The 25,743-nt window shown below is 54.0% G+C and overlaps 1 protein-coding gene across 5 annotated transcripts; it reads right to left on the reverse strand.

Moving 5' to 3' along the window:
- Window positions 1-1,303: 1,303 nt before the first annotated feature.
- NUAK2 (NUAK family kinase 2) lies at window positions 1,304-18,942 on the reverse strand. 5 transcript variants are annotated; one of them, XM_036343261.1, is made up of 8 exons: window positions 18,597-18,732; window positions 10,869-11,359; window positions 9,786-9,906; window positions 7,125-7,276; window positions 6,713-6,778; window positions 4,622-4,741; window positions 4,032-4,164; window positions 1,304-3,385 (listed from the first exon to the last, which is right to left on the reverse strand). In XM_036343261.1, exons 2-8 carry the CDS (start codon window positions 10,869-10,871, stop codon window positions 2,334-2,336), a joined length of 1,647 nt encoding a protein of 548 aa, XP_036199154.1. In that variant the 5' UTR covers window positions 10,872-11,359; window positions 18,597-18,732; the 3' UTR covers window positions 1,304-2,333. The 5 variants fall into 5 exon arrangements, with proteins under 5 accessions (XP_036199154.1, XP_036199155.1, XP_036199152.1 ...); XM_036343262.1 differs by lacking the exon at window positions 18,597-18,732 and adding an exon at window positions 9,998-10,090 and having other exon boundaries at window positions 10,869-18,553; XM_036343259.1 differs by lacking the exon at window positions 10,869-11,359 and having other exon boundaries at window positions 18,597-18,942.
- Window positions 18,943-25,743: the final 6,801 nt, after the last annotated feature.

The raw sequence follows: 25,743 nt of genomic DNA on the forward strand, positions 1-25,743 counted from the left end.
CACACATGGGTGTGGGACTAGCCCATTCTGTTCTCCACCCTCCTACCCAGTCTCAGTGTGGTTTCTTCTTTAATTCCCTAGTTGTCAGATTTGGAATAAGCCAGATTTCAGACAGTTCTGAAAGATGGTTGTTCTGTAGTTTAGTTGTAATTTTGATGTGGTTGTGGGAGGAGGCAAATGTCATATTTACTTACACCACCATCTTGACCAGACTTGCCACCTTGCTGTCCAATCTGCAGTCTCCTTGAGGCTAAGATCTTACGCATTGCACCAGAGATACAGCAATAACCTTTGTCTCCACAGAGCTTGGTAGAGAATAGGGCTGATTCCTAAGCTGAATGAATAAAGGAGACAGCCAACTCTGCAGCTGAACTCTATGCTTCTTGAGTGAAAAAACCCTCCCTTATATTTTCCCGGTGTTCACCGGAGTTTATAGCCCAGAGCTCCAGTCCTCAGTAGGACTTTGAAGATATCGACTGAAATACTCCAGTTGTAGTTTGAGCAATTTCTTGTTTGCTCTAGCATCTTGCCCCATACTTGCCTGGACACCTCATTTATTCCCCAAACCCAGCAACTTCGCAGAGAAGGGGAGGGAAGATCCCGAGGCTCCACCCCAGAAGAGCAGGTGTGCTGTGGAAAGGGAGCTGCAGCTGGCTGGGACTGGGATGCGTTGGGGGTAGGGAGTAGGGCATAGGGAGGGAGCCTGCTTGAAGCAAGAGCCTTCGGGCTGCTTGCCTGCACTTTGTCCTTATTCTCCCTTTCATCCCAGTCCTCATGGAACCCTGGAGTTTCTCAAAGGAGCAGAGCGGGCTGGGAATGCTCTGCTGGGGGTTGAAGGACAGCCTTCAAGGGGGGGCATTCCAAGCATTCTTTATTTCACTAGGGGTCAGGCGGTGGGGGCAGAGTGGAGAGCCTGCCCAACACTGAGCCAAGGGGATTTCTTTGGAGAGAGAATAAAGGCAGTGGGGGTGTCTTCAAGCAGCAGGGGACAGAACTGGGTGGGGGAGGGGTGAAAGAAGAGGCAGAAAAGGCTGGGAGCAGGGCTGGACAATCAGCCGAGCCCAGTTCTCCCTTTAGCACCAACGACAGGAAGAACAAATTGGGACCCTCAGCCCAGGGCCCCGCACCCGCGTGTTGAACAGGGCAGAACACGAATGCAGGTGTATCAAGGAGCTTTTGGGAGCTACAGCTGGGTGTTTGTTGTTGGCTTGTTTTTATTAAGCAGCTTCTCTATGTCTTAGCAGGAGTGTGTAAAGGCTCAAAGATCTGCGCCCCACCTCCTCAAACAGAACAACAGAGGCTGTTTCCAGTCGCCGTTCTGGTTTTTAATGGAGTGGTTCTTTTCCTGGCCACAGAGAAGGGAAGAGGGACCATCAGGTAGACGGAATCAGGGCGTGGATGAGGGAGCCAGAGGAGGCCTCCTCTGGACAGTGCAACGGAACACGCGGATTTCTTAAAGGGCCCCCTCCCCCACGATCAGTAGGGAATCACTGCAAAAACACTTCTCTGTACACAAAAGTTACATGTATAGTGGACTTTCCAGAACACAGTATTCACAGTATAGAAAAACAGCAAAATTCACTTTTTTAAGAACATAAAACACAGAGCTTGAAAACATAAATAGAGCAGCTTAGAAGCCGGAGAAGGTCACAGAGCCTTTGAGGTTCAAGGTGGGGTCCTGAGGCATCTGGGCCCCTTGAGATGAAGTCCAGTAGCAGCCTGAGCCTTTTCAAGTCTTTCAGATTCATAGCAGCGACTCCAGGAGGCCTGGGCCAGGCTTGGAGGACAGGAAAGGCGAGAGAGCCTTTGAGGAAACAGGTTGTATGCTCTCTTACTGCTGGAGAAGTAAGGACGGGCACCCTGCAGGAGACTGTCCCAGGACGTCCCAGGCACATGAGCAGTTTCCATATTCCAGTTTCAGTGCCGGGTGGGGATGGAGGTGGGGACGGGGATGTGAAGAGTTTCCATCCCTACCTTGGCGAAGGCACCACGCACAGCAATTAAGGGCATGGGTACTGAAAAGAGTGCTCCCTCCATGGGGCTGCAGACACCCGACAGAGAACCTGGACTTGGCCACGGGCCTTCCCTCTACTTCTCTACCCATTTCCCCTCCAATAGCTTCTTGGTTCCACAGGGCTGAGGACACTGAGCCCTCAATGCCTTTCACGTGCCCATTTTCCTCATATCCGGTCCGCCCCACGACTAAACTGCCAACCATCTCAGCCTTCTGGGCTGGAATGCTGGGCCTAGGAGGCCGGGGAGAAGGCGTCTCCCCTCAGGGTGTTGCCAGGTGCATCTTAGAGCCTGTCCGCTGGGGCAATGCCCCCTCTCCCTCAGCTGAGCTTTGAGCAGATGCCCAGGGCCTGTCGGTAGACCTCCGTCACCTCCTGGCAGTCCCTCAGGGAAAAGCAGCTTTCCCCCAGGGGGTCTTGCCTCCAGCGCCTCAGGCCCCTGCTTCCTGGGCCCTCGGAGGGGGGCTCCTCCAGCCCGGTGAGGTTGTCCACAGACACACAGCCCCGCAGCAGGGGCTCGGGGAGCCGCTCGGGCAGGTCCAGCTGGTCAAAGGACTCGGAGGACAGGATGCTGTCCTCACTCACAGCTCCCGAGGGGCGGCTGGCCCTGGACGGAGGGCGAGGTGAGGCCAGTTCATTCAGGGAGCCGAAGGTGGCGGGGGTGGTGGTGCGGGAGAACTTGCCGTTGTGTTTGAGGATGCCCTTGCGATGGTGGAGCATCCCCGGGGTCTGGGGCGGCTTCTGCTCCACGGAGTCCCTGCTCGTGAACACGTCCCCCGCATCCAAGAGCTCCCCGGAATCGCTGGGTTCAGGGGAGGAGTAGTACCCGGATTCCCGCTGCTGGGACTTCTTGAGGATGCCCTTCTTGGGGAGCAGGGGGGCAGCCTGCTCTGGGCCCGTGGGGGACGGGCTGAGCTCAGAGTCCTCCCCCCGACACTCCGAGGAGGCAGCGACCTTCTTCTTGAGAATGCCCTTCGGGAGTTTGAGGTTGCCCTTGCTGGGGCGAGGGGTGGTGTCGTCAGCCGGGTCCCCCTGGAGAGACTGGGCCATGTCGTTCTCTTTGCGGGACTTCTTGAGCGAATGCTGGCGCTCCAGGCTGGGGGCCACGCTGCCCCCTCCCGGCGCGTGCTGCTTGAAGAAGCTGCACACCTTGGCCCGGTTCTCCAGGAGGGGGCGGGAGGACCGTCGGAGCCAGTCGGCCACGGACGCCCGGCCAGAGTCACTGCCAGGGTGCCCTCTCTCGTGCAGAGCCTCCTGCTGCCCCACACGGGTGGCATAGCCCCAGTTGACCCACCAGTGGTTGGTTACATCCTCCAGGGTGGCCCGGAGGGCGGGGTTCACCATTAACAGCCACCGGATCAGGCCACAGGCGTCTGGAAGACAAAGACAAGGGGCTTCAGATTGGCAGCCATGAGAACGGGCACCCACCGTCCCCTCTTACTGGCTTACCCCCATCTGTGCTAAGACACCACTCACTCCTGGGTAAGTTATGTTTACTCCCACCGAGGGCTCCACACACACGCCCCAGCTCCGCCACCTCCCAGCCTCTGGCTCCCCTGGATGGACTCTGTCAATTTCCTTTCTCATGCCATGCCCCTCAGGGCTCGGGCCCCTTCAGTAGCCTTGTTGTATGTGAGTGTGCATCCTCGTGTCCCCAGAGATGCTACCCTCCAAGGAGGCGGACTGTGCTGAAAGGTAAACCAAGGTTCCTACAATGTAGGTAGAAAGGACAAAAAGATTTCAAAGGATGAGGGCAAAAGCAGTGGAAAGCGAGACAACTATAGCAAAAGGGATCTAGGTCAGACCTTAGGAAGCCTCCCCAAATACAACAAAGCATGTCCATCAGGGCAAGAAGGTCACAGACACTGGAGGCAGAGAGGTAACAGCAGGTGGTGGTGGAGGGTCCTCTCATCTGCATTGGGGTGTCCTCCTCACTCTGCTGCCACTGTTTAACTCCCGCCTCAGGAATTAGCTCAGGACACCAGGGCCTGGATGCGAACACCCATACCTCCCACTCACCTGAGGGTTTAGGTGGCTCCCGGTAGGCCCCGTTGCTGATCTGTTTCACCAGTGTCTTATGGTCCTGCCCGTCAAAGGGCATGGTGCCATGCACCAAGATGTACAGGAGAACACCCAGGGACCAGCTGTCCACCTGAGAGAAGGGGGAGAGGGGAGATCAGCAAGGATGCTGGAGGGCCTCCAGCCCCCCCTGCACACCAGAGAGAGGCCAGTGCATCTGAGGGCCACCTCTCTCTAGTATCCAGGGGCAAAGGAGTGACGCTGCAGGAGGCACTGAAGCTCAGGGGAGAGGTGCTGTCAATCACCTCTCCTTGGCAGGGGCAGCCACAAACACGAGAGCAGTGGCGAGGCCATCCTTCCGGGACAGGAAGGGGTAGCTGGCTGGGTGTTGGGAAAGGTGATGGAAACCAGGAAGGTGAGCAGCACAGAACTAGACTGAGGGTCAAGAGATTTAAGTTCTCGTTCCAGTTTGGCCACTGCTGGCTAGAGACCTGGCAAGTCACTACTTTGTGGGTTGGGGGACAGACAGTGTTGGATTGTATGCTCTGAGGAGCTAAAGTCACAGGAAATGGCGGAGGGCAGACACCCACCTCTGGGCCCGTGTAGGGCTTCCCGTTGACGATCTCGGGCGAGGCGTAGAGGGGGCTCCCGCAGAATGTCTGCAGGAACTTGCCTTGGTGGTAGAGGTTGGAGAGGCCAAAGTCAGCAATCTGCAGGGTGGGACAAACACGCAGGGTCACGCCAAGGCCTGGGCTGGTCTGCCGCTTTCATGCCTCTCCCAGACGCTGGGGAAACCCAGGCCCCAGCAGAAGGAAAGGCTGCCCATGACTCCCACCCCACACTGGGTACTGTCAACCCAGCTCAGGCCCTGGAAGAAAGAGCTCGCGGAAGCTGTGTCAATGAGCACTTCGGTAGAGGTGTGGGAGGGTTTCAGGGCCCTCCCTGTTCCCAGGCTCCTCTGCTCATGCTGTATTCCACCCCCCAGGTATATGCATCCTCCGGATTCAGCAAGCCTACCTCCCCTGGGAAGCCCTCCATTGCCCTGAGATCTTCTCCCACGAAGCCCTACAGTTTCCAACGGCCTGCTGTAGCCGTTGCCTAGCGGTTCTGTCTCCTCATGTTGCCACATCAATGCTCCCCGTGCTGACCTCCTCTGTCTCCATCCCTCCTGCAGCTCCTAGCACAGGTGTGACCCATGAATGGGTCTCAGTGGGAAGGTTGACCAGATGGAGGGGGAGACTCAACAGCTCATGCCAGGGTCCGGCCCTCAGCAGCATGCCACCCCAGCTCTGAGTACACACGCAAGGCTGGGCGGCCCTTCCTAGCAAAGGGCTTGTTTATGTCCACACCTGGGCAGGGGCAGATGTCAGGCCGGCCCCTGCATGTACCTGGGAGGGCACTGACTCTGCACTCAGACTTCCTCAGAATCTTCTTGAGCTCAGGACATAGTCCCTTCTCCAGTAGCTCATGACCTGTGCTTTGAGGTGCCCTGGCGCTGACTTCATTTCCCTTCCCAGCCAATTCCTGGATCATGGGGTCAGCCCGGTATGGCTGAGAAGCACCGGTGAGGGCAGAACAAAGATCACGGTTGGAGTGATAGCCCAGGAGAGGGAACCTTCTCACAGGACTCCCTGAGCCATCGGGTACTGAGGCTTTGAGAGGCCCCAAGTCCACCTCTCATTTCCCAGAAAGACCTTTCCCCACCCACCCTCTCAGACAGAGGCTGAGGTCAGAGCCCTTCTGCTCCTGACCCCTTCACCCCCAGCAGAGGGCCATGTGTGTCTAGGGTGGAGAGGGCCTGTTTATGAAACTCTGGCTCCTTCATTTATGGTTTTATTGGCCTCTTATCGAGCAGTTTCCAGTGAAGCCCATATGAGGCAGGTGATTGGTGCAGATAGAAAGTTGGTGCCAGTGCAGGGTTTATTGGCTCTGCTCCCCTCCCCCATCCCACACATCAAAGCAAGCTCCACCTGCTCCGGGAATTGGCTGGGAAGGGGAATGAAGTCAGCGCCAGGGCACCTCAAAGCACAGGTCATGAGCTACTGGAGAAGGGACTATGTCCTGAGCTCAGGAAGATTCTGAGGAAGTCTGAGTGCAGAGTCAGTGCCCTCCCAGGTACATGCAGGGGCCGGCCTGACATCTGCCCCTTCCAGCGCTGTGATCTGAGTTTTATCTCATCAGTGTGCCCTTCTCATTCCTAAATTAAACTGCTTAGACTCAGGGAACCAGACGCTGCAGGAAGCTGGCGCCGGAAGGCCTGGCCTTTGGGGAAAAGTGCCATAGGGCTACCTAACTGCAGCAGATTAAAGTGGGCATGTGTGCGCGCATGTGCGTGCATGCATGACAGCAGGGAGAACTAAGGCCTGCTCCCTGCCCGTCCCAAGTGACCAAAAACTGCCCCTAAACCTAGACTCCTGTCGGTCTTGTGATGTCGAGAGCACTGGTTGGGGAGTCAGAAGGCCTTGGTTCTAGCCCAGGCTCAGCCTCTCGTTAGCCATAGGACCTTGTGCAAGTCACCCCTTAGTGTGAGGCCTCCGTTTTCCATCCATAAAACGAACATGTAAGTCGGACCTTGTTCGACTCCTCCTGGAACCCCCCTAAGGGCACAGGGATACTTGGTGAGGACCGTGCAGAAAGGCTGGGGAGGAGTGGGAGCTGCCGGAAACAAGAAGTGGGCTCACCTTGATGTTGCCATTGGCATCGAGGAGGATGTTCTCCAGCTTGAGATCCCGGTGGACAACCCCATTCTGAAAGAGGGAGGAGGGGGTTCAGGGGGAGGTCAGCAGGGAGGGCAGTGCATGAGGGCCTGGTCTGGAAAGTGAGGCAAACACAAGGCAGTGTGTGTGTGTGTGGGGGGGGGGGGCACAAGTAGGCTGGGAATACCCATGGTTATCACAGGCCCTTCCACCTCTGGCCAAGGGACTCAAAGCCTTGCGTCCCTTAGGCCGAGAGCCCGGAACCGAGTCTTGCCTCTGCTTCGTCTCCCTGGGTGATCCTGGGTCAATCTGGAATCTCTCTGGCCCAAAGCAGCCCCGGAGCCCAGGGACCATCCCTCGGAGCAGGGCTGGGGGGGGGGGGGGGGTAAGGGCCCACCTGGTGGCAATAGTGCACAGCGGAGACGATCTGCCGGAAGAAGTGACGGGCCTCGCGCTCGCTGAGCCGCTGCCGCTCACTGATGTAGTCATACAGGTCGCCCCGGCTGGCGTACTCCATGACGATCACGATCTTGCTGCTGTTCTCAAACACTGGGCAGAACAAGATGGGACATCAGGACCCTCCTGAGCACACTGCTCCCCCTGGGGTCCACCGGCCTCTCCCTGGCCCTGGACCAGACACCTCCCTCCAGGACCTTCCTCCAGGGATGTCTGATGGGGCAGGAGGGTGGCAAGGAAGAGCAGAAGGGCCTCTGAAGCTCTCCACATCTTCAGTAGCAGCTCGTTAGGGCCAAGGAAACTGGCTCACCCGCCCTCTCCTTGGAAGTTCTGGCTTTTGTGGGTTCTTGAAACCACCTTGCAAGTTCCCAAAGGGCAGAGCCATCGCTGGATGAGAATGGAAAGGCTGTCGGATTCAGAATTCGATGCTTTTTGCTTTGGGACGTGGGGCAAAGCTCTTCTAGACCCAACAGTAAGAATGTCGGTTTGGGGTCTGAATCCTGGCCCCATTCTGGCCCCACTCACTTACTAGCTGAGTGACCTTGGCAAGCTATTCAACCGGTGTGCCTCAGCTTCCTCATTTGAAGAGGGGGATGATAATGGCAACCGCTGAGGGCTGCGGTGAGAGCTAGATAAAAGCCGGTGACAGCCGGGGGCTGGCTGTGCGAGCTGGTGGAGGGGCTGATATAAACAAGCCCTCAATACATGCCACCTACTGTTAGATGTACTAGCAGTGTCCTCCTAGATGTAATATGTATAATAATGCCCACACAATGCCTGCCTTGAGGATCAGAAAAGGGACAGAAGTATTTGGAAGTGCTTTGTACATACAATGGAGAGCTGAGTATTCATCTCCCCCAACACCTTTGACTTCCCACCCAGAGTACTTCCAAGGCCTTAATTGACTGGCTGGGCTCCTGGCAGTCAGCCTGCCCCATCTGGCTCATCAACACGTGTAGGAGGGCCCCTCTTGCCCCCTGAGGACTTGTCCTGGCTCGAGCCCCCTGGAAAGGTAGGGAATGAGTAGGTCACCAAACTGGCCCTTCAGCTGGATTATGTCAGAACACGCATGGCCCTGACATTGCATCTTTGTGTCAAACAGGTCCTAGGAGTTAGGCTTGCTGGGCCAGCCCCGGGCTGCTGCTGTCTAGCAGGTGAGAAGGAGCTGAGGGAGGTGGCTTCTCCCAGGAGGAGCCCCAGCTCCCAGACACTTGGATACATGGCCGGGAGGACTGAGCTTTTTCCCAGGGGAACATGAGTGAGTGGCCCTGATGGGTGGTGGCCCAGCCTCCTGGGATGTGTCTAGCTGAGCCTCTCCCCCTATGGTTCTCCATATCTCTGCAGCCTTTGTACCATGAAATTGGAGGTCAAGAGCCAGCACATTCTGGACAGCAGCTAGGTCAGTCCCCCCACCACCCAGTTCATACCTCCTGCAGGCTGTGGCAGGATGGGGATAGATGGGGAGAGCCCTGCCACACACACAGTAACTATGGTGGCCCTATATCTGCAGAACTGGAAGGTGAAGGGGAAGCCACATCCTGAGCTTCAAAGCTCAGTGCCCAGACCTGGCTGGCGAATATGGGTGTGGGACATGCACCCATATGTGTATACACACACACACACACACACACACACACACACACACACAGCGATCACCAAGCTCAGCCGGGCTTAACCAATACTCCGCCATGCCCACTCTTCCCTGGGGGAATATACAGAGACACAATTGGCTTTCTCAGCTACTTGCCTGGGCTCCTGTGGGACAGGCTCAGGCCAGAGGGCCATGTGAGTGGCTCTGCCCTTAGCTTTCCTATGATATAACCCAAGAGAGAAGACTTCTCTCCTATTTCCCACCAGGAATATTCAGATAGAGGGAAAGCCATCGTCTCCCTCCCTCTGCTGCTATCCCTTGGTCCCATCTAAGTGATATTATGTAAAGTCTGGAAGCAGACAGATGTGTGTGGGAAGGTGTTCCCCCTCTTTCCCTCGTCCCCCCCCCCCTTGCTTACTTTGTTGTCTGGGTCACAGGGAACAGGGCAGCTGGAGTGGAAAGCCACCACGGTTGTCAGAGCGAGAGGAGGCTGGGAAAGATGATAAGGAGAGGTGGGAGCCAGCCCCGTGGCGGGAATGACTCCGAGCACAGGGTAAGCCCGAGGAGGCTGGCTCTTAGCACCCATGCACCCGAGACAGGTGCAGGCCTCTATGTTTCAGCCTCCCCCGTATCGCGGAGGCTCTCATTGGGTTGGGGAGGTAGCATTCAAGTACAGAAACCCTAACAATAACCACAAAAAGCCTACAGTACACAGAGTTCCTCCCATGAGCTGAGCACACGGTGACATTTTATTTGGCCTTTGCAACTACCCCGTGACGTAGGTGGGATTATCCCGTTTTACAAATGAGGAACTGGGGCCCACCCTGAAACTAAATTGAATAGTTGCCCAAGCCACACCGCTGCATTTCAAATCCAGCTTTTGCCCAACTCCAAAGCCTGTGTCTCTTTTCTTTCTTTGTATCATCTGTTCTGACTGCTCCTACACACACACACACACACACACACACACACACACACGCACTCCCAGGTTCAAACGCCCTGCCTCTGTACCTTCGTGGATGGCAATGATGTGGGGGTGGTTGAGTGACGACATGATCTCAATCTCTCGCCGAATGTGCATCAGATCTTGCTCATCTTTGATTTTGTCTTTCCGGATCAACTTGATGGCCACCTGGGAACAGAGAATGTTGGAGAATGAAGAGAAAGGTCTGGCAGCTAACAGTGTCCCGGAGGACACTCTCCAAGTCCTGACTGTGGTTTACCTGCTGCTGCTGCTACGGCCAAGGCCACAGGATGCACCCAGGGATGCCACTCCGACCTCCACAGGGGAAGATGGCAGAGAGGCTGAAGAGTACCTTCTCTAGGTGTGGTCCATGCAGCAGGAAGGAGTAAGGACCAGTGATGAGCAAGGAAGGTAACAACCATTCGGAAGGCTGATGCTTTGTGATTTACGTACATAGCAAATTTACCCTACTACACCATGAGGACAAGGATTTGCTCACCACTGGATCCCTGATGCCAAGCATAGTGCCAGGCACACAGCAGGCACTGCGCAACCATTTGTTGTGCTAGTAAATTAACCGGCCCTCCCCACAGCCCTGGGAGGTAGGCACAGAAAGTATCTTCATCCCCATTTATAGGCAAGGAGACTGGTACCCAGAGGGGTCAAGTGACCTGCTCCAAGTCATACTGTCACTAACTGGCACCGACTGGGATGAACCTGGACAGCATTATATTAAGTGAAGTGAGCCAGACGCACAAGGCCAAATGCTGTACGAGCCTATCTTTATGAGGTGACAGGAAGCGGAACAGAGGTGACCAGGGGAAGGGACTGGTGGTGGGATGAGCAGTGAGGGTTTAGTGGCTACAGAGGGTTTCTGTCCGGAGTGATGAAACGATGTGAGGAATGCATGGTGGTGATGGTTGCACAACATTGTAACTGTACTGCATGCCACTGAATTGGACACTGAAATGCTTAAAATGGTAAATTTTATGTTATCTATATTTTACCACAAAAAAATTTATGGAAAGAAAAAACCCCACACAGATCTCTTCGGTCCAGGGAAGGAATGTCCCTCTCCCAGCAACCGCGTCCTCCGGGCTTTGCTATCTTGTCTGTAAAGGTGAACATACCATAAAAGGACGAATGCTCCAGATGGTTTTCGTGGCAGGTCAGCAAGGGTGGAGGGCGGCGAGGGAGAATGAAGAAAGAGCTGCCAGATGCCCTTTCGGGAGAGCTCTGGAGGCTGAGGGGTCTCTGCCTCCATCCCACGCAGGCCAAGGTGACAGAAAGGGGAGAAACACAGCTGTGCAGTGTGTGTGTGTGTGTGTGTGTGTGTGTGTGTGTGTGTGTGCAGAAGACGTGGCCTGGGGAGCCAGGAGACCGGGTTCGTCCTCCAGGCTCTGTCCCTGTCCCCATGGGCAGTCCCACCCCTTCTCCGAGCCTCCGTTTTCTTTTCAGTGAAACAAACAGGCTGAACGGACCTGTGCGGTGCTTTCCCGCTTTGACTGTGAGATGAGCCACGCAAATGTCACCAAATGCCACAGCCTGAGAGGCTTTCCTCGCTGGCATCGGGTGCTAGGCAGGGGCGGGGTGTCACAGGGCTGGCCACTTCCTGTCAAGGCTGGTGCAGGGACATACAAATGGTAAACACAAGACTTCCCCTTCACGGGACACAGCAAGTTATGAGAAACTCGAAGGCACAGACTGAGGTAAACAGCTCCTCATTCAGTTTCCCAGGAGGGTTGGCATCCCCTCGAGGTTCAAAAGGAGACAGAAAAGGAAACCACTGCTGGAAGGGAGGGGCCTCTAATCCCCCCTTTCACAGGCTCGGGAGGCAGACAATGGCTTCCTGCTCACAGGGACAGCGACAGGAATGCGGAACAGCCCAGCGTAATCCCGTAAGAGGAGCTGCGGACAGTGCCCAGGGCCGTCACCCCGGCAACGGGCCATCGGCGCGCCCTCCTCCCCGGGAGCTGCCTCCCTGAAAGAGCGAGGCCCAGCTCCCTGCGTCCCTGAGCAGGACAAGGAGGACAATGGCAGCGGGAGGGTCTGTCACCATGGAGCCTCCCGCCAAGATGCTCTGGAGGCCCACGCTGCAGCTGCAGGTGCTCGCTGCACGCCCCCACCCCTTCTGCTCCAAACCACCCCCACGAGCTGTGCTGCAAAATCCCTGGTTTAGAATTGGACAGGGGGTGGGGATGGGGACAAAGGGGCTGGAATCCTCCATCAGCTCTGAGGTTTCAGCCTGGAGCGCGGCTCCTGCACACCACTCTCCCCAGACCCCTCTCCCCTCCCGGAAGACACGATTTTATGGACTAATTCTTTTCTCTCTAAATGTCTGCATTTTAATAATCAGACAATGGATAAAGTACTATGTACTCTTCAGATAAAGGGCTATAAAGACCTATTAACAGATAGTAAAACATAATACATGAATCACATACCTTGATAATGAGACAGAACTATTTGAGAGCTTAAGATGCACACATATGCAAAGGCTACGCACATCTTGGATGTACAGTTGTGTACACACAAATACAACAATGAGAGAAACGACCCTAGGCTTAGGAGGCAGAGGTCTCAAAAAGACAAGACCTAAAAGAAAGGAGGTGTCCTCACCACCCCCCGCCTTGAATAAAGGGGTCTGAGCCGTGCTAGAAACAGCACTCTGGTGGATAGATAGAGGGTATAAGTCAAACCTTGAGATCCATTTCTCTCAAATTTGGAAGCCTATGATTCTACATCAGAATTGTTAACCTCCATGGACAGTCCCATCCTCCTGTAAGCTTATGCTCTGGCCTCAGGGGGGAGGCCAAGGACCCCAATCATCTACATTAGGTCTTAGGAGAGCACAGTGTGGCTGGCACTTCCCAGGAAAGAAACAAGTAATGTGAGCAGGCCTCCACCAGTCCCTAAGCAGGTGACAGACCAGAAGAGCAAGGTGTCAGTGCCCTGGTGGGGCTGGGCCGCTGTTCCTCAACCTATCCCATGAGAAGGGCCCTTAGCTACCTGCTGGCTAGCCTGGCAAAGTAAATTAGATGCATCCAAAGCTCAGGCCTAGACACAGCTCCGCAATCGAAAGTCCTCAACAATTGTTTACTGGTGAACACGAATCGCAACCTAGATATATTGGGGACGTCATCGGGCTGGTCCCTGACCGATGGGGCCAGTGCCAGATAAGATTTTCTGCCTTTCTTCTTGGGCATGGGTGGAGAGGCAACCTCTGATACAAGCGCTAATTCGGAGGGACCTTTGTTCTCCATCTGCAAGGTAGTTGAACAACCATTCTCTAGAACAGTGGTTCTCAACCTTCCTAATGCCGCGACCCTTTAATCCAGTTCCTCATGTTGTGGTGACCCCCCAATTTCATTGTTACAAATTGAACATAATGAAAGCATAGTGATTAATCACAAAAACAACATGTAATTATGCATGTGTTTTCCGATGGTCTTAGGCAACCCCTGTGAAAGGGTCGTTCGACCCCCAAAGGGGTCGCGACCCAGAGGTTGAGAACCGCTGACTAGAATAAAAACATACTGACCAGAGCTGAATGGATCACCCAGAGGTAGAGAGATCACATGCCTGGAGACAATCCTGGTTCATCCCAGTAATATTACTGATAGGGACCCCTTCTTCTCCAAAGTACCCAGGTTTAGATAATACAGTATGGGGCCACTCTACTGAGAGGGAACAGGGAACCCAGACACAACAATTATATTAATGGACATGAGAACACTAGGTCTGTGGAGTGGGTGTCAAGAGTGGCAATCTTTCGTTGCCACTGCTTAACTCTGCAACTCAAGACGAGTCACTTAAATAATCTGGTCAACTGGTCTGGCTGGTTTGATTGTCCTCATCTGGAAAATGAAAGGTAATTTATTCTCCAAACACTTGCTGGACACCTACTATGTGCCTGGTGCTATGTTAGGAGTTGCGGATTTAGACAAAAACTGGACAGTCCCTCTACCAAGATCTTCAGTCCAGCGGTAGGACTGGCAATGCAAATCAACTCCAGTCGAGTGTGATGGGTGTGAAAACGGAGGCCCCTGCCTGCCAGGGGCTCCAGGAGCGCTGGAGAGAGCTTCCTCTGCCCGGAGGAGCAGGGAGAAAAGGGTTTCAGATCTTGATAGATGAGTGGGGTGTGCCCAGCCAAGGAGGGTAGGCTGGGGAGGGGCAGCAGGGGCATCCCAGGCAGAGAGAAATGTCTGAGCAAAGGCCAGAAAGAAAGGGGCCATTCACAAATTTGCACACCAGGATCTCTAAGCTCCCCTCCAAACGCCAGCTTTGTCTGCTGAGTGTCTTCAGAAATGGGTCAGCCGCTACTACGCCAGGAAGGTGCGGGCCCAGGATTGTTATAAAGAGCTTGTTCCAAGGCCCTATGCTATGTCTCTGTTAACCTGCCGGAGCCCAGCTCCTACTGGTACCAGCCCAGGGATTTTCTCGTTCCAGTGGCCCTACCCCATGTCGCAAATGGCAAACACTGCAGAAGAGGTGCACCGACTCTTCGAAGGTTCCCTGATCTACATCAAGGCAGAGTCAGGATCCAAGAGGGAGAGGTGTTCCCTGGAGAAGCTGCCATCTCAAAAGACAAAAGATCCTTGCAGATGCCCTGCCCTGCCTCCAGCTCCCTACCTCCCGCCCCTGGAGCAGGGAATGCCCCACACCCTGCCCTGGGCCAAGCTGTACACTACCACCAGCCACCCCCATCCCACTTATACAAACACTGGGGAGATGGGTGCTGGGGCTCAATTGGTTAAACACTGCCCCTACCCACCCCCCAACTCAGATCAGGAATGATCTGGACTCAGGAGAGGATGGCAGAAAGGTCTTAGAAAAACAAGACCTAAAGGTGCTGGTCCCAGGTCCCAGGAAAGTGGGTGCAAACTGGGCATCTCAAGGTCCTTGGCTCCTCTCTGACCTTTCGTGAAGCAGCTGCCATCTGGGAGGTGGGGCAAGGAGATGGAGGATGACCCACTTAGATAATGGAGGAGAGGCTGAGCTGGGCTGGCCTGGGCTGGGCAGAGTGGGGATGAGCCTAGAGTGTGGGTGCTCACCACCCCACCAAGCCTGCCAGAGAACCAGCCAGGGAGAGGAATGGGCTCCAGGAATGAGGGGAGCCTGAGCTGCTTCCCCTAAACCACATGTTGTGCCCACCCCTCCTTGCCACCCTCCTGCCCACTCTGCCAGGTTGCTGGGCAAGGCACTTCCCTGCCCAGCTCTCTTGTGTGGTTTGGCCAGAGCCCAAGGACAAGAGTCGCCCGCAGCCGGAGCCTCCTCCCTGCTGCTGAGCAGGCAGGTGCAGGAGGCACTGGGAGGGCAGCTGGCCAGGTGGGAGCCCTTCTCTGGAGTAGGGGCTGAAGGAGAGACTAGGACTTTGAACAAAGCAGAGAGCAAAGTGGTTAGACGTAAGGAAACTGAGCACGGCCCAGTCTCTTGCTCAGGGCAGACAGACCCAGGATGGACGCCTCCCGGAGAGGGGAGGGTCTAGTCAAAGCAGCCTCGCTGGGATGACACTGTATCAGCTACTGTGCTCAGCACTTGACAATATATTATCTTATTTAAGCCTGTGAGAAGACCATGCAGTAGGAGTTACTATCACCCCACTTTACAGATGAGGAAACTGAGGTACAGAGAGGTCACAGAACTAGTGAGCAATAGAGGCAGGATTTTGAACTTTGCAGCCTGACTCTGAGTTAAGCAGCCTTCCTGACAAGGTAAAAACCAGGAATGTAGTGTAGTTCACCCACAACCAGGATCCTTCCTAGGCAGTGTGTGTGGGAGTCGGTTCTCAGTGATCCTCCAACTGCCTGAAGCTCTGCGAAGGTGACTGGAGATGACTGTTGGAATGACAAAACACACTGAGATAGGCAGGGCCCAACTGAAGGCCGACTCTCAGACCAAGACTCAGTAGTGGTGACCCAGGACTGGGGGTGGTCAGATCAGGGGCCTATGTCGCAGGCATGCCACTAACCAGCCACTGAACAAGTCTCCTCTCCTCTCTGGGCCTCAGTTTCCCCATCTGCCAGTGAAGGAATAGGACCATCTCAGTCATATTCAAATCCCAACAAGCCATTTAATATGTCAGACAGAAGCACCTCTGCCCCAGATCATTAGCCATTTGGACCCCCCTCATGTTCCTCATGGAAGCCCTTGGAGGTTAAGACTTCCGTGCAGATCATCCCAAAGGCTCTGGTCAACCCTACCAGCGGGTGTTTTTCTCTTTAGGGGGAGGTGGAGTGAGGGGGCTGGGACGGTCACAGGAGGAAATGTCATCGGGACACCAGGAATGTACTTGGAGACTAGAAGATCCTGAGCAAATATTTGTTTTTCCTTTGATGCCCTCCTGGAGTAGCCATTAGTCCTGCCCACCTGCCCCTCTCTCCGGACAGTCCCATCCAGCCCCTGACAAGCTCATCTAGGCAGGCTGGGGATGGGAAAAGGCCTGGAAAAGTGGAGAGAAAAGTGGGATGCGAGTCACCCAGCAGGTCTTCCTCCGAATTTAGCCTCTACCAATAATCTCAGTTCATTTTGAGGGGGTATCTTGGGCGGCTCCCACGTCTCTCTCTCCCATTGAAGATCCGGAGGTTGGTCTCTCTTCAGGGGGGACAGTGAAGAGGCAGGAATGGGGGCGGGGGGGAGAGGACTCCTCTCCAGAACTGAGGAACCATTAGTGCAGCAGGCAGCTGCTCCACAAGGAGAAGAGACCCTGAGCAAGTGCCCAGCAGAAGCACAGGACGTCAATGGACCAGGGAGGTTCAGAACAGGTCCCATTCCTACAGATCTCAGCTCCCTGCATGGGGCGGGGAGTACCTTCTGGAGTCAGTGCTCTGATATAACAAGAGCTGGACTCCCTGCCTACAGACACTGTGATTTGAAAACTGAAAGTGGGTTTATCTCATTCCAGAATCAATAAGATCTCTCTATTGCTCCACACCCCACCTCCTGCCTTCCTCCCTCTCTCTCCTACTAGTATATGCGGTGACCTAGGTCAAAAGCCTGATGTGATCTATAAACTTAAATTTCAGTTTCCCAGTTTTGGGGCCCTCCAGACCTCCTAATCCAACCTGCCCCCCACAACGAGCTATTTCCCAGCTAAGCCCCTGACAAAGCCTGAGCCCAGGAGCCTGAAGCCTGAAGCCTCACCAGGCCCTCACACTTTATAGAAAGAGAAAGAAAAGGAAAGTCAGGAAGTACATGATTGCCCAATAGCTGTAACCTGGCAGCAGGCAACAGGGGACCATGCCAGGCATTAGCAGAAAAAACATACCCGGTCTTATTGACGGGGCCATAAATCCATCCCCTTTTGCCAGCATCCACTCTCCTTCACCAATGAAATGACCTCTTGAATTTCAAACCAGCTACTGGCTGCTAAAGCAAACAATCTGGGGAGGCGACTGCAGCCATAGCCGATAGGGCAAACCATGGCTACACACACACACACACACACACACACACACACACACACCCCTGTGCGTCCACACCTCTCATAACCAGCACCCAACTGGATTTGGCAAAACAATCCCTAGAGCACCTGACCTAAAAGGCTTGCTAAAATACAGATTATTTGGTCCCATCCAAGACCTTCAGGATAAAACCCTGTGGGTGTGGAACCAGAGAATAAGGATTTCAAACAAGCATCCCCGTTGACTCCTATGCATATTAAACTCCAGTTTGAAAACCACTGTTCACTAACGTTCGGCAAGCCTGCCACTCTTTCAGATATAAGCATCAGTTCTCACTGTGGTTTCTTCATGTCAGAACAATTTACACTCGCACTTGCTTCTCATTTAATCCTCAGAGCAGCTTGTGAGGGAGGCTGAGGTTTCTCCGTATTTGCAGAAGGGGAAACTGAGAGTACAGAGATAACTTAATTGCTCAAGGTCCCACAGATTACTACTATTACTACAACATGTACACACACACACACACACACACACACACACACACACACACCAAATTAACAGGAGACCTTCCTGAAAAGGCCTTGGATCCAAAGGTATCTTGGGGCACCCTGGACCTTGCACCAGAGCCTGGTTTCACATTTCTCAGAATAAAAAACTCATCATATTGCTGGTGTTGCTTAGTGGTTGAGTGATGACCTATGAACCAGGAGGTCAGAGTTGGATCCCAGTCAGGGCACATGCCCGGGTTTTGGTTTCGATCCCTAGCAGGGGGTGTACAGGAGGTAGCCTATCAATGATTCTCTTTCATCCTTGATGTTTCTATCTCTCTCTCCCTCTCATTTCTCTAAAATCAATAAAAATATATTTTAAAAAAAAACCTCATCATACAGAAACTTCGGCTCACTCTTAGATTTAGAAAGGACTTCGGTGTCGAACCTACCCCCACCCCACCCCTGTGCAGACCTCCGTAGTGTGCTGGGCTGCCAGACTCGCAGAACTGAGTTGAGAACTGGAGGCCTCACTCATTCATTCAAACACACACGTTTACCAGTACTAACCCCCTGCTAGGATCAGGTGCCTTCTACTTCCTCTCCCCATTCCACTCTATTGGGAGTCTGTGCCAAGCAAAATCCAACTCAAGTTCCATCTTCTATAGGGAGACTTCTCATCTCTAAGGACGCTATTAGACTTCTAGGCACCCTGCACCAGCTGTCCGCCTCACTCACTGGCCATCATCACACGCTGCCCGGTGTTGTTGGGGTTCTCAGGTCCACGACCATTGTCCGTGCAACCATGGACAGACACATCTGCAATACACACCCCCACCGCCCCCAGCCCCGCGATCTCAGCTTGGTGAGGACCGCGTGGAGGGGCCACTCCCCGGAGCACGGCGCGAGCCCCCGGCCCAGCCCGAGCCGCCCGCCGGCCGGCACCGCGAGAGGGAGCCGCACTCACCAGGCGCCCCGAGCCCTCCCGCGCCTTCTTCACTTTGCCGTAGGTGCCCTTGCCCAGGGTCTCCAGGAACTCGTAGCGGTGCCGCAGGTTGTGCTTGTGGTGGTGCCGCTTCACCGCCTGCTTCTTCATCACCGGCTTGGGCGACTGGAGCCCGTCGGCCAGGGCGGCGGCCGCCGGAGGAGCCGGGCCGGGCCGCCGAGGGAGAGCCAGCGACTCCATGACCAGCAGGAGCTGGGAGAGGGCGGAGTGGGGGCCGACTGCGGGGGTAGATCTAGGGCACACGTCCCGCACCCCGCACGGGAGCCCACAGCCGCCTCGGAGCGCGCGTCCAGGCACCGCATTCCAAGTTGTTATAAATGCTCGGAGCCCGACGCCCTGGCCACACCCCACCGCGTCCATTGGCTCGCTCGCCGGCTTTGTGTGACCGGGGCCGTGCTCATTGGTCGCCCAGGCCCCCGGCCCCGCCTCCTCTCCGCCGCGCTGCACGGAAAGGTGTCAATGGGGCCCCGCCCACCCCCGCCAACCTTTCGGACCTCACTGACCACCAGTGGCCGCGGACCACCGGCTGGCGACCGCTGGGCTAGAGGACAACGGTGGAGGCTGCTGGGGGCGTTGCCTGGAAACTTTGAGGGGCCCTGGAACTGCTCTTGCTTCTGAGTGGCGCTTGGTCCTGATTAGGGTCACCTGTTGTCTATATATATATATATATATATATATATATAGAGAGAGAGAGAGAGAGAGAGAGAGAGAGAGAGAGAGAGAGATCAATGATGACAGAGAATCATTGGTTGGCTGCCTCCTGCACGCCCTCATTGGGGATCGAGCCCGCAACCAGGCTTATGCCCTTGACCTAGAACCTGGGACCCTTCAGTCCACAGGCCGACGCTTTATCCACTGAGCCAAACCAGCTAGGGCTGTTGTCCTTCTATTGTGCTGTGTTCTCAGTGAGCAAGGGGCAATCTGACAGGACTAGAAGTCACCCAAGTATTTCTCCATCCTGGTAATTTGCATCTCTCAAGCCAAAATCTATAAAGTCACCACTTCTTTAATACTATAGGGAAAAGGAGGGTGGGATGGGATAGAGGTAGGCTCCAGCTAGGTGGGAGGGCTAGCTGTTCCAGGCTTCTGAGTTCATCTGTCTTCAGTTAGATCAACCTTGATTGGATCTCAGACATGCGGTTCTAGCAAGTTCTTACCTCTCCATCAAAGAAGGCTTCTAGCATTGAATGGGCCTTCAAGATGTGGTGGGATTTATAAAGTGTTGGAAGAAGGTGGGAAGAAGCAAAGGGAAACATTCATTCATTAAAAAAAAAAAAAATTACACTCCCATTACTTAACTTGTGTCTCTAAATTCATAAATTGTTCCTCCAAGGTTTTCCTCTCTGATTTTGGAGTCAGGAGGGCTGGTGGTAGGTCATGAGCACCAGGGCCATGCGGAGTGTCATTTAGAGTGAAATCAGAATAGCCACAGGTTCTCCTCCTGCCCTAACATTTCCCCTTGTCTCCATGACAACCCAATCCTGTGAAGTGAGTATCATTCTGCCCAAGGCCTCACAACGGATAAGAAACTGGGGGCAGATTCCCAGGAGGGTGGTGCCTTCAGCTGTGTCTTCAGGGCATGCTGAGGATCAAGAGCGACTACATGCCCAGTGACTGAGTTTTGTATTTAGTGTCTGCCTACTTTCTTACTTCCACTGATGCTCTGATCTGCTCTAGTGGGAGTTAAGGATGGAGAATGGGGCCCTTTGCCCCCTTGTGGCTGGAGAAGATCCACTTATGCAGTAAATCAACCCCCTTCCCCAAATCTGAAGGGCTATAGGAGGGGGGGGGGGCAGTTTGGGGCTCTTCCCTCTACTGGCCCCCTCTTGCTCTGGGTTGTCTTCGAAAATAGATTGCGCCCCAGGTGACAGTTCCCCTGACCTTCTGTTTCCTTTCTCCCTTGAGATCTGCATCCATCCCTAGGGGCTCAGCTAGCTGGGATCATCCAGATGGATAAGGGCTCTCAGGTGGAAGTATGGGTAATATAAGAGCAAGCACAGGGCACAGTGTTGGGAGACCTCAGTTCTAGTCCTGACATCCCAACCGGTTCTGTGGCCTTTTATCAACCACTTATTCATTCTACAGATACTGGGTGCTGGGCCTATGGATAGGATGGTGACAAGATAGACATGGTCTCTGTCCTCAGAAAATTCTCAGTCTAGTGAGAAATAAACAAGCCGATCTTAGAGGAAGATGTGCCCAGAATGGGGGAAACAGAATCTCCTTGGGGGGTGTGACAGGATGGAGCCCTTAGACCAGGCAGGAGGAGTGCGGGAAGTCATCCATTGTCTTCACTAGCAGAGAGGTGTGGACAAGGATCCCGGAAGGCTGGCGACCCTTGAGCTCTGGCAATGGTCAGGGCTGTGCACCCACTGTTAGTCCAGACAATGGTAGCTGAAGCAACTTCCCCATTTACTATTGTCAATCCTTGCTGATGGGCTACTCTGCCTGTTACTGGAAATTGCCTGCCTAAGGGCCATGGGTGGATCCCAAACCAATAAAAGGTTGGCGAGGCCTGAGCACCAGTGGAAGTCCTTCCCCTTGAGTTGGACTTGCCCGCCTGGCCCCCCAATATTTCCAAATTATTATTTCTTGTCTTGTCTCTTTCATTTGCGTGCGGACCTCTTCCAGATCCTGAACCCTGAGCCACGCGGGACGTGAGGGGAACGAACAAACAAAAATAAACAACTTTACACAGAGGAGGTTGGTCGGGGCAGCTTCCTGCATACACGGTCTTTCAAGCTGAGACCAGCAGGGTGTGAGAAGCGAACCAACATTTCCTCATAAGAAAGATGAAAGAATTATACAGCCCTGGCCAGTGTGGCTCAGCGGAGAGAGCGTCGGCCTGTGGACTGAAGGGTCCCAGGCTCGATCCCGGTCAAGGGCATGTACCTTGGTTGCGGGCACATCCCCAGTGGGGAGTGTGCAGGAGGCAGCTGATCGATGTTTCTCTCTCATCGATGCTTCTAACTCTCTATCCTTTCCCTTCCTCTCTGTAAAAAATTCAATAAAATATATATATTTTTTAAAAAAAGAATAATACACATGAGCCTCAGATTCTCTTTCATGCTCAGACTCCCATGAATGCTTCCAGGTGTCCCCAACACCAAAGGACACTCAATGGACGCTATGAACCACAGGAATGCAATGGAATGGACAGGCTAAAGTGAAAGCAACTACAGATGAGCGATTTCCTTCCCTCCATTATCCGGGAAACTGTGATGGCAGTTGGGGGGTAGGTCTCCCATCCCTGCGGCCTCTTCCCCACCCCCACTTCAGCTTCCTCTGACCAGAATGTGAATCTCCATTTAGGGGCAAACTGTGGATGACCAGACACCTCAGAGAAAAGCAATCTCCCCTGTCCCAGCCGAGGAGCAGCCTGACGGCTCCTGTGGGGGCTACAGGACGGCCCGTGTATCTGGCTGGTGTCTGTCCGCAGCAAACAGGCAAGGGAGGCAGACAGGCGACTCGGAAATGATCTTCCCTGCTGAAACTCAACTCTCAAATTCCTTAGAGGGAGACCTGAATGCCTGATAGGGAAGCTGATTACATCAGGTGACTCAGCTGCCAGCAGATCCTGGGGAATTCCTGGGCCATGTGCTCCGAAATGCGGGGAATCTGGGCTGAGCTGTTTTGATCCTGCCTGTCCCGCTGTCCAGTCCTCGGAGGAGGAAGCCTACCCCCACCCCCCACGCTGACATTTAATCACTGATCCAAGTCAGAAGGGCTCAGTCTAGTGAGAAATAAACAAGCAGATCGTATCTGGGGATAACCATTCATTGGGCCTACTAGGTGCCCCACGGGGAAAACTATTAGGAACAAGTGTCTGTCCCAGTCCTTACACGTGGGGCCATTTGTGTGTGTCTGTGGATCTGGACTCCTGAGGGGAGTGTTAACATTCGGTTCAGAGTAAGGACTGCGGTGATATGTGGAGTGCAGGGTGCTTGCAGGAGGGGGTGAGGTGGGAGTGGGGAGTCAGACAGGTTGCATGAAAAAGAAATTCTCTGGAGTCTTGAGGGGTGCCTAAGAACTAGCTCCCCACTCTCAGGAAGTTTACCGTTTAGTAAGGGGAATAAGATGAACACACAATTTACTGTATAACTCAAGGCAGAAAGTGGGAAGACTCTCAAGATCGGTACAGCGTGCCATATGGGGCTTAAAGGATGGGTCTTCAAGGGCTTTGAGGGAGGCCTCACGGGAGGCAGATTGGGCATTGGAGGGGTGCCCTCTTGGAGGGAGGGTGGGATTTGGTAAACTGAGGAAAAAGCCTTCAGGGCTGGGGTGGAGTGGGGGTGAGGAGTGGGAGCGTGGGGAGGAGATGCTGAGAGTGGTGGGGATAGAAGAGAGAGTAGAGAAGGGTCAGCTGACTGCTCTCTGTATCTGATGAGCTAACGCCTCCCTTGGAATTTGCCTTCTTATAGCTGTCCGAGCCCCTCTTCCCTTTTCTCTGGAAAAAGGGCTGCTGCAGGCTGGAGGCTCAGCTTACCATCAACTTTCAATTTGAGACCTCAACCATTAAATTCCCTTTCCCCAGAACTCTGAGGGTGACAGTCACCCCGGGTGGTGAACTGTACAGCCTTTCAGGTGCTGACCTTCCCCTCCCAGGGCCTGGCGGAACTGCCTAGATAGGAACCTGCCCGCTAGAAGAGGTAGGAGTCAAAAGAGAGGGTTGTAGATCCTGGAACAAATTGGGATTGCTGACTCAATGCTGCCCTCTTCTGACCAAAATAAGTCTAGCAAGTTTTATGGGATGCCCAAAGCTGTAGCACAACTTGGGGTCCCTTAGGCCATTTGTTCCTTCAAGGATTCAATCATTGGTTCATTCACTCACTCATTCATTCATTCAGAAAATATGTACTGAGCAACTACAATAACAGGCATAATGATAAATCTAACCTTTACTGAGCCAGCCAGGTTCTGAGTGAGCATTTTGGATCCAGAGTCATGCCCCACACCACCCGCCCCCAGCTGGGAGTAACGGAGCGGGAGGCAAACCCTGCCAGTCCAATGTCACAGCTTGTTCCTAAGGGTTGCATTGTCTTGTGATGCCAACTGGGCCCGAGAAATAGAAGATGGAACTAGTGAGCTGCTCACAATCTAAATCCTGGTAAGGCTCACCAGGAATTTAGGGGGATTTTGTGCTGCAAATACCAAAAACCGTCCCCAAGCTCTTGACTGCAATGGGAACTTCATGTTATTCGCTGTCCAGGCCTAGGAGGGATGTGACCCACGAAGAAGCTAGCTCTTCTCCCCAAGCCAGAGAGTTCCCTGTCTCCCTGACTGAAGTGGCAGGGAGAGCACACACAGACGGACAGAAGTCAGGAGTCCTGGGTTCCAGTCCTTTTTTTTTAAACCACCAACCCACACTAGAGTCATGACCAAGGACTTTCACTCTTGGGGGCAGTTTCCTCATCTATAAAAAGGTATTTGGCCCTGGCCTGTTTGGCTCAATGGATAGAGCGTCAGCCTGTGAACTGAAGGGTTCCAGGTTTGATTCCGGTCAAGGGCACATGCCCAGGTTGCGGGCTCGATCCCCAGTTAGGGGGCATGCAGGAGGCAGTCAATCAATGATTCTCTCTCATCATTGATGTTTCTATCTCTCTTTCCCTCTCCCTTCCCCCCCCGAAATCAATATATATTTAAAAATCATTTGGATAAATCAACTCCGCGTTCCATTTCCACTCTGCTGTAACTTCCCTGCAATATCTAAGTAGGAACAGATTAGAAATCTCAGTCACTCAGCTCTTTTGTTCACCTGGTAACTGACCCCTTCACTAGTAGATTCAGGAGCCCATTCCCTCTCCCACCCCCAGACTTGCATGTTGCGGGTGCTCTGCTCTGCCGCTAATTGGCTATGACTGTCTTCCCTCGGCAACTCTGTAGAGGAGAATGGTCCTCGCATACAGCGAACACACGGCGTGCTAGCCACTGCGAATGAGTGCAATCCTCACTGCAACTCTAAGAAGCCGGTGATTGTCTTCATCGCACAGCTGAGAGCATGGAGACCCTGAGCAACTGAATAACTGCCTCTGGGGGCTCACGAAGCTGGCAAGTGGGGGAGCCAGATCGAAGCCCTGGCCACCTGGCCCTGGAAACAGTGCTCTCAGCCATCATGCTGTGGCTTAGAGCGGCTTCCTGGTTTGCCCAAGGCTCACATAGACTGTGCTTCTTTTTTGCACATTTTTATTGATTTCAGAGAGGAAGGGAGAGGGAGAGAGAGGAGAGATAGAAACATCAATGATGAAAGAGGATCATGGATTGGCTGCCTCCTGTAGCCCCCTACTGGGGATCGAGCCCGCAACCCAGGCATGTGCCCTTGACTGGAATCGAACCGGGGACCCTTCAGTCCACAGGCCAGTGCTCTATCCACTGAGCAAAACTGGCTGGGGCTAGACCACGCTTTTTGATGTCCCAGTTTACTCACCCCGCAATGTGGTTCATGACCGCCTCCTGGGCTTGCTGTGGGATGAAAGGAGATGTGAAGCCTGCCCCCATCACGTCAGATTGATGGTTTCCCATAGTCTGCTTGGGGTCTCTTCAGGGCTCTTGTCCCCTCAAATCTCCTCCCCCAATCCTGGCAGAGACCCAGTGTGTGTGTGTTGGCGGGGATCAGGGGGGTGTCTATGACAACAAGGGGCTTATCAGGCTCCTTAAGCTACAGCTGCTATGACTGGGGACGGAGGACAGTTAAGATAAGCTCAGAGCTAGGAAGTGACCATGAAAACTGGCCACGGCTGGAGTGCTGTGTGTGGGAGGAGGGAGCAGCCTGACTTGGCAGAGAGGAAAAAGGGCCTTTAAACTGCTATCAGAGATGTTTTTTAAACGCCAGACAAGGGGATTCTGAGAGATGGGAGGCGGGGTGGGTGGATATTTGTGCAGATTTAGTCTAGGGCTTCGGGTCAGTGGTTTTGAAAGGATCTCCTCATCTCATTGTTAACGGCAAAACCAAAAGGTCTTTGTCTTTTTCTGGCCCGCACTCCCGTGTCCAGTCCTGGCCTCTGAGGTGTGGACCTCGTGCTGTGGGGAGGGAAGTGGAGGGACCTTGCTCACGACAGGGAAGGTTTCATGGCTCATCCACTGGGCACCAGGAGTCGCCATGTACTTTCCA

The sequence above is a fragment of the Myotis myotis genome, unplaced genomic scaffold (assembly GCF_014108235.1).
Source record: "Myotis myotis isolate mMyoMyo1 unplaced genomic scaffold, mMyoMyo1.p scaffold_m19_p_18, whole genome shotgun sequence".
Taxonomy (NCBI): Eukaryota; Metazoa; Chordata; class Mammalia; order Chiroptera; family Vespertilionidae; genus Myotis; species Myotis myotis.